At 42.0% G+C, this 12232-nt stretch overlaps 1 protein-coding gene across 4 annotated transcripts in view; it reads right to left on the bottom strand.

The window, feature by feature from the left end:
- The window catches only part of trpm3 (transient receptor potential cation channel, subfamily M, member 3), a 131577-nt gene extending 120826 nt beyond the window's left edge, over positions 1–10751 (bottom strand). For 2 of the 4 annotated variants that reach the window (XM_085475090.1, XM_085475091.1), the window contains exon 1: positions 9997–10751. In XM_085475090.1, coding sequence (XP_085331216.1) covers positions 9997–10086 — 90 coding nt within the window. In that variant the 5' untranslated portion in view covers positions 10087–10751. The remainder of the gene's footprint in view (positions 1–9996) is intronic. The other 2 variants (XM_085475092.1, XM_085475093.1) reach the window with 1 other exon arrangement.
- Positions 10752–12232: the final 1481 nt, after the last annotated feature.

The following is a 12232-nucleotide window of genomic DNA, read 5'->3' as shown; positions in this document are numbered from 1 at the left end:
GTAAGATAGAATAGATGCTATCAGGGCTCGAGTGAATAAAAAATCAAATAAAATGTGGCCATGATTTGGACTGTGTGTCCCTGCAGAGTTTCAGATGAGAGCGTGACCTGCTGAGCTGTCCGTGGTGCTGATTTAAAAACTTGAGACTAATCTGACTGAATGTCACTTGCACTGTGAAAGTAGAGCTGATTGTATGGCTCCAATTCAACCCGAGCAACACTTGATTGATTACACACACTTGAGTAACAATATGGGAGAAGCTCTCAGATGATTATACAGGCTCTAATTTTAGTTTCGTTTTTCTATCTTGCCCTCACACCTCACGTTGGCCTTTCATGATCCTAACACCCCTGGCAATTACGTGAGCGAATGTGAAAACGGAAATGCATTGAGTATTTATTGATTTACTGTTGACCTATTGATACACCCGCTATTGATTGCAAATCACCCCCCACCTCCCAAGCATCCATGCATACTGACATATCCAATAATCCAAACAAACACGCCTTGTTAAAGTGATTTATCGCACTAGTTCTGCATACTGACAGGTAACACCTTTGAAGGGGGCCAAACCAACTGTTTGGACTGGTTGCCAAAACCTCGCAACATTCAATCGATATTATTTTTGGTACATCCGTACGTAACAAAACATGTCAATTTCTTGTTTCAGTATAAGCAGGTGGAGGGTGGATGGGTGATGAATAGTGATGGAAAGTGGTCCAGTCTTGGTGATGGATGTGCAGGAGGGGTGAGTGACTGCCACTCAGAGAGACACTCTCTGAAATCACAAACAAGGTCTGCACGAAACCAGTTAATTGCAAAGAGATACAAAAAACAAAAGTGCTATTTAGTAAACTCTAAAGGAGTCAGTAGTTTTATTTATTTAATTGTTTTTCTCATTTACACAGAGCCAGACTTGCTTTTGTTTTTCCCCCATGATTCCTGATCTTCATGTAAATCTCATCTACTTATTGGGTCGATATGGTAGTGGTATACAGCAGATATTCTTCTGTGACTCTTGGCAAGGCCTAGAAAAAAAGATGCTTTTTCCTCTAAATAAATAATTTACTAGAAGGAATAAGTACAAATTCATGCCAACAGTAATGTTGCTGAGTTTGTAAAGTTACAAATTCAATTCCCCTTCTCCCTCCTTTCTCTCGCTCCATATCTGCACACTGTCGAATGGTTGCAGCATAAAATAAACCTGCAGCTGTATAAGGTGAGCGTGAAATTCAGCAGCTGCAAACTCAATGCATAAAGCAACCTGATGTACACATAAACATTACAGAATACAAATTCTCTGAGTACAGTGTCAGACTTTCTAACCGTGTATGCAAAGTTCATGAAGCACATGAGGAGCATTCATTACTTATTGTCCTCATACATATTTAAATGGCCCCCCTTCCATCACCGCTGGCATATATTTCCCACATGTAACTTCACGGGCCAAAGGTCAATGTTTTGAGTTCATAACTCTACTGCTTGTGTCAAAGTGTGACTGGTGAATAGCAGGATGCGATTATCATTATTTTGTACGCGTGTCACTGATGTTTGTTCACTAGCACGTGGGGATTTTCAACAGTAAAAGCTGGAGGTGGTTTGCCAAATTATACATTTATTCTGAAACTGCAGGTCCTTTTAGCATCAAATCTCATACATTATTCAGCAGCTGACTGGTAGGTAGACTCGTGTACTATCTGTTGTATTTATTCAGGACAAGTGCATTTTTCGATTGAAAAAAGAATGCATTGTTTCCTCAAGCTGGTCTCTTGTTTAAAGATCCAAATATTTAGAAAAAGCCTAAAAATACAAATTTACCGACAGCGGTTTTAACTACCTATGATGAGGAAGCGTGCCAAATAGGAAATATAGCCTTTGTGCGCCTGAATAAAAGGAATGATGTGTTAATTGGCAGCTTATGTTCTCGTTTTGGCTCATTAGGACGATAATGTTTTAATTGAAATCTTACAACTGCAGCATTTGCTGGGTAATTGAGACATAAACAAGGGCAAGCTTTGAGACATCCTGCAATTCTGAGGCCTGTTTACACCAGGAGAACGAAAGTGAGAAAAAAGAGGGGGGGCGAGGACCCTCCCCTTAGGCGTGTGTGACAACATGCTGTTTCCTCCAGTTTCATTCAACACTCAAGTAGCATTTGGTCAACACACTAGGAACTGTCAGGATGTGTGCAAGTATGAGAAGACGAGTTTGGTTACTTTGGGAGAAAGAAGACTGACTGAGCACACCCTCGCCTTGAAGTACTTGTGAAAATAGCGCTTTTGTATTTAGTTTAGTCAACTAACTTGACTACATTTGTAAAAACTATAAGAAACGATATTTTTGTGTTTACCTGCACAGACAAAGAAAAAGATAAAGAGCAAATTATTAGTCCTTCCTTTTTTACAATGCCATGTTATGCACATTTCCCCAGTTTAAATAAACCTGGTAACAACAAAATGCACACAAAGAGCCTGATGTATTACGGGTGTCATTAACCATGAAAATTTTAATCAGATAATCAGAGCTTGGTAATTGGAAGAATCCCTACCGACCCAATCTGTATGATTTATCAGGATATGGAAATGAGGCACAACGTGTTTTATACTGAGGGAGTCTGATGCAAACACTCAGATCAGTCAGTAAAATTTCAGTTTAAACACTTCAGCAGCTCCAACTATCATCTTACATTTAAGAGAGGCACACACACACACACGTACACTAAAAGTATGTGTGAGGAAGAGGGTACTTCATATGTCATTTATTTAAAAAGGGCTAATCTCTGTAATTGAGACTTATTGTATCTCCTTTACTGGAATTACTGTTGATACAAAAATTGGTGGTGCCACCTATGGGTGACGGTGGCCACTTTCGTCCTTATATATATATAAAAAAAAAAAAACACCCAGCACGCCCCTGCGGGCGGTTTATCCTTCAAGCTCGGGTCCTCTACCAGAGGCCTGGGAGCTTGAGGGTCCTGCGCAGTATCTTAGCTGTTCCCAGGACTGCGCTCTTCTGGACAGAGATCTCCGATGTTGTTCCCGGGATCTGCTGGAGCCACTCGCCTAGCTTGGGAGTCACCGCACCTAGTGCTCCGATATTCATGTAGCCCCTTCCGCCGGGGTTACTTGCGTAGTAGCATTCCAACAACGCCCTGTTTTCGTCCCTTGCCCACCGATGCCTTCTTGTTCCAGTAGCCCACTTTTCGTCAGGGTGCCCTGGTTCCTCAACACCTGACGCGGACCTTGTTGATCCGGGCGACGTCCGAGCCGGCATGCCTTCATATTTATCTGTCTCGCTCATGTCTGCGGTAGGCTTGCTTAGCATAGGGGGTCTAGCCTTAGGACCCTTACTGGATACAGACGCCCCAGGCAGGAATCGAACTTGCGACCCTCTGCTCCAAAGGCGTGTAGTCTAACCACTACGCTATCCAGCTGCTGGATATATATATATATATATATATATATATATATATATATATATATATATATATATATATATATATATATATATATATATATATATATATATATATATATATATATATATATATATATATATATATATATATATATATATATATATATATATATATATATATATATATATATATATATATATATATATATATATATATATATATATTAGGGGTGCAACGATAGACAAAATTCACGGTTTGGTTCGGTTCGATACTTCGGTGTCACGGTTCGATATTCTTTCGATACAAAAAAAATGTTCATGCCTTTTTAATTTGTCATTTATTAAAATTATAAATATATATTTTAACTCAAAAGTACAGTTTTTAAATTTAACCCTAACCCTTGTGCGTGTTTTTTATTTTGACAGCGAATGCGCACCTGCGGACCACTTATGTGCACCCCTGGTTATTTAGCTCATCATATCGCAGCCACAGAAATTCTTTGTCCATGAAACCATAAAGCTGCACTTTCTTTTTGCCTTATAGTCTGATTTGTCATAACTTTTCCGTTTTGTGGTAAGCTTTTCTTTGGCTGTCACTTCTTCACCCTGACCTGTCTTATTTGGCTCAGCAGAACTGAAATATATATCCTGCTGCTTTTACACACACACACATAACGGTCAGCGATTCTCTGCGCGATCAACCTCTTACATGTTTAAGCTGCGGGAGATTTCACTTGTCATGTTTGCATAGTAAGCTAACGATTAATAAGACGATGTCAGAGGAATTGGTGCACAAATTATCATCACTCACCAATCAGTGCTGTCGCTCTCTATACACAGTTCGCGCGATTGCAAAGTGAAAGCAAAAAACAAGCACAAATTCAAGCGCGATTTCAATATGTCACATATTGACAGTGGCTCACCGATGCCAATGACATAATTACCCAGCTACATTTCCAAAAGAATGCAAAAGCATTGACATATATATTTTTCCTTCCTACGATAGGCCGACGGGCAGGGTAGAGATAGATTTTGGTAGCCCGACTGGAAAAATCGCTAGCCCCAGGATGTCGGGCTAGCGATATTGCGAGCCCGACGTCCTGGTTGAGGAATCACTCATCTTTGGAAAAGAGAGTTTATTACAGAGAAATGTCTCTTTCCAAAATAAAAGCTATACTATACGCTTCTTCTGGGGTATATTCTCAGCAGCATATTAAACATATCAGGTCCCCATAAGGAGAATCATGTGCTAACGACTGTCTAAATGACTCGGGTAAAGTTTGTAGCATGCATGCTTGTTGTTTTTGTCTGCTTCCACTTGTCTTTGCACTAGGATGATGTAAATGTGCAGTCATATTTGTTGTGTTCCCACTAGTGCTTTCAGGTTAATCTTGTTGAAATGACATTAACGCCACAACACGGCAAATCTCCGTTAACGAGCTACCCCTGATTGCCCCGTGCATGGGGCTAGACGGCCAACACGTTAACGAGCTAACTGCGCTAACACACTAGTTCCCACCCATGTAATTAAGCATTGCGTGGCACACAAAGATACACGTCACAATTACCAAGTCCATGACGCGCTTACCTTCAGGGTCATACGTCACATGAAAACCAAAATAATTCCAAACGCCAGATCTGAATGAGGGTGGGGAAGGTTCAATTTGCCATGTTGCAAGGAGAGCTTAACTTCTGTCTTGCTAGCTTGCCCTGCGCTCTTCCTTCTGATGATGCTGTCTGTGTTGAGCGCTCAGTGGATCTGCGCTCGACAGTGCAGCCTAGGCGGAGTAGTCGAAAGCAGATTCACTGAGCGCTCAACACAGACAGCATTTTCAGAAGGAAAGTTGATAAAATAAATTACAAATTTTGTATTGTTCGATACATATGCGTACCGAACCGAAAGCACTGTATCGAACGGTTCAATATCGATACGAATATCGTTGCACCCCTAGTATATATATATATATAAACTTTTAACACCCAGCACGCCCCTGCAGGCGGTTTATCCTTCAAGCTCGGGTCCTCTACCAGAGGCCTGGGAGCTTGAGGGTCCTGTTCCCAGGACTGCGCTCTTCTGGACAGAGATCTCCGATGTTATTCCCGGGATCTGCTGGAGCCACTCGCCTAGCTTGGGAGTCACCGCACCTAGTGCTCCGATTACCACGGGGACCACCGTTACCTTCACCCTCCACATCCTCTCGAGCTCTTCTCTGAGCCCTTGGTATTTCTCCAGCTTCTCGTGTTCCTTCTTCCTGATATTGCTGTCATTCGGAACCGCTACATCGATCACTACGGCCGTCTTCTTCTGTTTGTCTACCACCACTATGTCCGGTTGGTTAGCCACCACCATTTTGTCCGTCTGTATCTGGAAGTCCCACAGGATCTTAGCTCGGTCATTCTCCACCACCCTTGGGGGCATCTCCCATTTTGACCTCGGGACTTCCAGGTTATACTCGGCACAGATGTTCCTGTACACTATGCCGGCCGGCCACTTGGTTATGGCGTTCCATGTATGCCTTGCCTGCTAGCATCTTGCACTATATATATATATATATATATATATAAACAAAAAACACCCAGCACGCCCCTGCGGGCGGTTTATCCTTCAAGCTCGGGTCCTCTACCAGAGGCCTGGGAGCTTGAGGGTCCTGCGCAGTATCTTAGCTGTTCCCAGGACTGCGCTCTTCTGGACAGAGATCTCCGATGTTGTTCCCGGGATCTGCTGGAGCCACTCGCCTAGCTTGGGAGTCACCGCACCTAGTGCTCCGATTACCACGGGGACCACCGTTACCTTCACCCTCCACATCCTCTCGAGCTCTTCTCTGAGCCCTTGGTATTTCTCCAGCTTCTCGTGTTCCTTCTTCCTGATATTGCTGTCATTCGGAACTGCTACATCGATCACTACGGCCGTCTTCTTCTGTTTGTCTACCACCACTATGTCCGGTTGGTTAGCCACCACCATTTTGTCCGTCTGTATTTGGAAGTCCCACAGGATCTTAGCTCGGTCATTCTCCACCACCCTTGGGGGCATCTCCCATTTTGACCTCGGGACTTCCAGGTTATACTCGGCACAGATGTTCCTGTACACTATGCCGGCCACTTGGTTATGGCGTTCCATGTATGCCTTGCCTGCTAGCATCTTGCACCCTGCTGTTATGTGCTGGATTGTCTCTGGGGCATCTTTACACAGCCTGCACCTGGGGTCTTGCCTGGTGTGATAGACCCCAGCCTCTATGGATCTTGTGCTCAGAGCTTGTTCTTGTGCTGCCATGATTAGTGCTTCTGTGCTGTCTTTCAGTCCAGCTTTGTCCAGCTGGACTGAAAGACAGACACAGACATATATATATATATATATATATATATATATATATATATATATATATATATATATATATATATATATATATATATATATATATATGATGAAAAGATGAAAAGAAAAAGAACAGATAAAGGTACACGAGTGAAACAAGCTGAGGATTACAGGTGCACAGAACACTAAACAAGATTTCCAATTTTCTGTCTAATATTATTTTCCTTTTTCACACTTTATCCAACAAAGTCTACACAAAATCCCAGGCTTACACTTGTAAAAAGTTCAATCTTGCAAAGATGTGATCGTTTTGAGAGAGAAACAAAGGCTCTGACAGAGACAAACATATTATTAAACCTGCATCGCAAACCATAACCGGCATAAGAGGGCTTTCATATCAGTCCACATAAAAGAGCAAGTTTCACATGGGGCAACAATCTGTGTTTTGTTTGACTCCATTTCCACACCAGACCATAAAAGATACCCAAGCTAGAGGTACGTCAGCAGGTTAGGTTTCTATTTGCAGAAATTACATGTTATTGCATCACTGGTTAGCTTCGAGAAGACACGGATTGTGAAAGTTTGTTGCATGTAGGAGCATGTTTGTAAAACCAAACTAAACTAACTAAAGAAAACAAGAATTTAGATTTATTTAAAAAAAAAAACAACTTCTGGTTTTATACAATGAAACACACTGAAAGAGTACGCCTGTGCATGGAAAGGCTAGAGGTAAGAGGGAAGCTTCATATGGAAAAATGTTCCATGGTCAATCCCACTCGCTGTTCACACAACCCAGCACTAGTACCTGTTTGCTGCAGTGTCGATAACTATATGTTTATACACCTATGCATAAACACCACTGTGCCCACACATGGAGACATCTCTGGCAGCCTATAAAAATTGTAGTCACACACACATGAATTTAAGTATGCATTTAGCAGCAGGGGGCAGGTCAGTTAGAGAGGCCTGCAAGGAAAGTGCTTGCCAAGCAGAAATTTCCAACAATAATGAAAGGTTATTAGGTTAATTTCATACTGACAGCCTGTTGTCTCCCTGGGAGGATTCACATAAACTGTTTCAGTAGTTGCAGGAACCGTAATCCTCCATGGTGCCAGTACAGGTGAGGCAAAAGGATCAGCTGTGTCTGTTGATGCCTGTAAACATAACCTCAAAAATGAAAACTCAGCTGCTCAAAAGCAGCACTATTTATAGGAGTAATCCTGAAGCAAAGATCCACTCAAAGTGAGGCACTTTGTACAAAATATCGAGAAGGTAATTCTTAAGTGTACATACGAAGCACTGTGGCAATGGTGCTGTCAGAGCATCTTTGTGTGAAAGACATACAGTGCCACCACAACATCAACTATTGGTTTGTGGACTACAAATAAGAAGCCTTGAGTTTTGGCTGTCATCATTTTGGGATTAAAACTAAATATTATGGGTGAAAATGACTGAAAACTCACCAACTCTAAAGTGTATCATCCATTTTGCACTAAATGTGACCAGAGTGTGCAAAAATGAATATCATGCTGTATTTAAAAAGATCTGAAACTCAATCTTGAGACCATAAACTCATCTGGAACATGTTAACTGGGGTAACAAATCCAGTAGGAATTAAAATCACTTCCTCAAAGATTTCTTTACAATCAGACTTCTTCTTGGAACCAGAAGAGCGCCCCTGCTGGTCATTAGAAAGAAATGCTTTTCTTTTTAGACCTGGTGGCTACTTGGATCTTTCACATACAGTCTGTGCTTTTTAAGATAAAAATATGTCCTGATTAGCTATTGGATGAGCCAGGGAATCATTTGTTACACGAAATTCAAAAAGTCTCACTTTCCATCCTCTGCTAAAGCCAGATAAAGCTTAGGTGGGTATAATATTATTTCTTCTAATCCAGAAGACTCAAGAGTTTCACACTCTTGAGTCTAAAAATCTATTTGGCAAGTGTTTCCACGAATAAGAAGAAATGTTCCACCAAAAACATTTGTATCAATTCACTGATGTTTGGAGTGTTTTCACTTACACAAACATTTCACTCTTGAAATAAAATTGCCTGAAAAAAAACCTCTCGTGTAAAGTTTCACAACACATGCTAAAACACACACACACACACAAAACATCCTAATGCACATACAATGATTTTGCTGGCTGTGTGGTTCAACATCACAGCAATACTGTTGTGTGACACACTTTGATAAAGCTAGCTCAAAGGACATTGAAGAAGAGCCATTCAAGACCTCTGACAATAGACCATCTTACAGAGTGCCTGTAACTGGCTTATGAAAGCACAGAAATGCATAAAAAATAGGATTTAGGTAACAAATGTCAGTAAGCAAGCGTTATAAAGACTGCACTGTAGATTTGCAGAGGCTACAAATCACACTTACACAAAGGCAGCCACACATGCTCAGGCACACAGATGAATTTACACTTGTTCACCAAAAAACCCCAAATAAACCTGGTTAATTCTAACTTCTTTACATCGAGGTACATGGCAGAATTCATTTTAAAATCTGTCTTCTGTTGTCACTTCTTTACTAAAGCTCCTCAGTCATGTCTGCCACCTCCAATTTTACATTCCCGCTCACCCATTCCCACAAATCCTCTCTTAACTCGTTACATGCCTCCTCAGTTTGTCATCTACCTTTTCTTTTCCCTTCTCACATCCCCTTTTCTCGCTCACTTTATTTCGACATTTCATGCTTCCACCTTCACCCTCTGTGTAACCCTCTTGCTATTTTAAGACTGGATCCCTCTCTGATGTCTTTCCATCTCCTCCTCTTTCTCTCGGTTTCTTTCTCTCTTTTTTTGGCTATCAGCAAAAAAATAATTAAATTATTTGCATTTTATCTTTTATCACACTTCTTTAATTTCTCTATCCCAATCTCTCATCCGTGCCTCTGTAGCATCATGCTCTCGCTTTTCCCATCTCCATTTTTATCCTCCACTCTTTGCGCATCCACTTTGCACAGCCATCTACTTCCAAAACCTTTAAGCTTCCCTCTAAGAGTGTTACACCGACAGCTTTGCCACACTTCTCTTCATTTTTAACAACATTATCCCTCTATTACTTCTTAATGACTGCATTGCATCCACTGATGTATGCACCAAAAAGCGCAGCGGCTTCATCAGCATTCATTTTGTGCCCTCACACCTCTTTCTACTTATGTTCTTTTGGAAAAGCATCAGGATAGCAGGAGGACTGCATGACATATTTAACAAAATCTCTCCAGGCATCTATTTTTTAAATTTCATGTTCTTTTACCTTTAGCAGGCGTACAGATGGTAGGAAGGCTGCATGGCACAGTTTTCTGATGGTCCAGTTCAGTGGCCGCGGTGCATCCAGCTGGTTCATGGTGTCCACTCTTCACGGTTCAGCCACTGGTGCCCGGCAGTTTTTCCCGGCACCAGGATCAATGTTACCCCACAAGGGGGACAAAAATGGGAGAGGGTCTCCAACTCCAACTGCCGAAAAGCACGCAAGTCCCAGGGCATGACCCTTGACGGACAACCATCAGCCACTAACCCCAACCAACGTCACCAGCACCACCACCTTTAAGCCTTTACTTCCACAAGCACACGAAGCTCTCACCTGAGCAGCTTTCTGCCCCCTTTCTCCTTCCCTTCCTGCCCTCTCCTCCTCTCCAGCTCACACAGATCCAAGGAATCCAAGGGAAGTCAAACCTGGAGCTCCATGAGCATCTAATTCCTCTTCCACCAGTAGCTGAAGTGCACTCAGCTCTGGCGCGAAAAAAATGAGATGGTAGAGTATTTTCCCAAACAGCGGAGCAGAGCGCAGCAATGCACAACAGGGAGAAGAGCGCATAGGGTGAGAGAGATGCAGGTAGAGGAAGAGGGAAAAGAGAATGAGAATGAGGAGAGATGGAGATGTGGGCAGAGGAGAGACGAGGAATGCAGTGCAGCACAGCACTGAGGAGAGAGGAGAGGAAAAGAGAGTCGCAGAGCGCATAAACGGAGCAGCCTGACAGGCAGTGACTTAGATTTGAGGCTGCATGCACACCACTGTCTCCAAGATGAAAACAGAGAGAATGGAAGAGAGAGAGCGTCAGGGAGAAAGAGGGAGAGGAAGAGAGGGAGAGAGACAAAGGGGAAAACCAATTAAAATCCAATAAAACTGATGAACAAGATGAAATTGAAACTATGGAGATAGGAGGGGGTGCCATGCAGGAGAAGGAGGTTGGTTCTGTGCATGGGGGTGAACAAAAACGAAAAGAGAAATAAAAAAAGAGGAAGGATGGAAAGACACACAGAGAAAGCAAGATGGAGAAAATGGGAAGAGAGGGAACTGTATGGTGGTAAAAGGGGAAATGGATGAAGCGAAGTCAAGGCTGTGCCTTATAGAGTGAATTCAGATGGAGCTTGAAGATGGAAGCACACTGAGCAACTTGGCTCTGCGGCTGTGGAGGGGAGTACGACCTACTTAGGAATTCACATGTCAGGCATCATGTTTGTGCACAAAAATCTCTAAAGTGGCTTGAAAACAATGTTAAAGAGAGGAACGCTGATGTGACTGTCATATTGCATAAACTCATTTTTAACGCCTCGCAGCGTCCCAACACGCCTCCCTCTGGGTTTGATACATTTCATTTTCTTCATTTTGATGTATTGGCATAAATGTTATGCTGCAATTATACTAATAGTGTAAGCTAATTTGTTTATTGCATTCAGTCTATGAGAAGAAAGTATGATTTTTTTTTCTTTTTTTGGATGATGTGAGCTTAAAAACAAAATCTTCAACAAGATCGTTAAGTTCATTACAAACTACTGATGACTGATCCCTGTGATCAGTGCAACAGAGACTTCTCAAGTGACGGTCCCCGCTGATATACAAACGAGTTTACAACTTACAATATGAAATCTGCATTTTACATTGGTTCAGCATCTTTGGCGTAAATGTCTGTGGATATTTTACACCACACGTACGATATTTGTCATTACTACAAAATCCTTACGGGCTTTGATTAAAGGCTAATTGATTATTCTCATTGTCTCGGGGCTGAGGGAGAGCTGCACTGTGTCAAAGCCACTGGTTCACATCACTAATCTATAGAGCTGCAGCAATCTAAAGCAGATTGACAATAGAAAATCTTATCAGTGAAGTGCAGCTTTTGTGAAGCACACTGACAAAGATAAATAAATAAATAAAAAGAGACATCTATTTTTGCCTCATCTCTTCTATTTCTGGACAATCAGGACTGCTTGTCTCCAGCTAATTGCTGATGCGCGCAGCTCAAACACCTAAAAGCTTGTCAAAACAGAAGATATGACTAAAATTAACAGTTCTCTTTGCGACCGAATTGACAGGTTTGGACTGGTTGTGTCATGGTCCTGGGTCGTTGACCCAGCGTTTTGTGTTTTGTGATTATTTCCCTCTGTTCTAGTTATTCTGTGTCCTCCCCCCTTGTGTCCAGTTCGGGTTCTAGATTTCCTGTTTTGTTCTGAAAGTCTGTGTCTGTTGTCATTGTGTTCAGCTTGTGTCC

Source organism: Copadichromis virginalis, linkage group LG12 (genome assembly GCF_057382275.1).
Source record: "Copadichromis virginalis isolate Kocher_CV1m ecotype Utaka linkage group LG12, C_Virginalis_male_GT1.1, whole genome shotgun sequence".
NCBI classification, from domain to species: domain Eukaryota; kingdom Metazoa; phylum Chordata; class Actinopteri; order Cichliformes; family Cichlidae; genus Copadichromis; species Copadichromis virginalis.
Note: the sequence above shows the minus strand (reverse complement) of the source record. Positions and strands in the feature narration are given on the sequence as shown.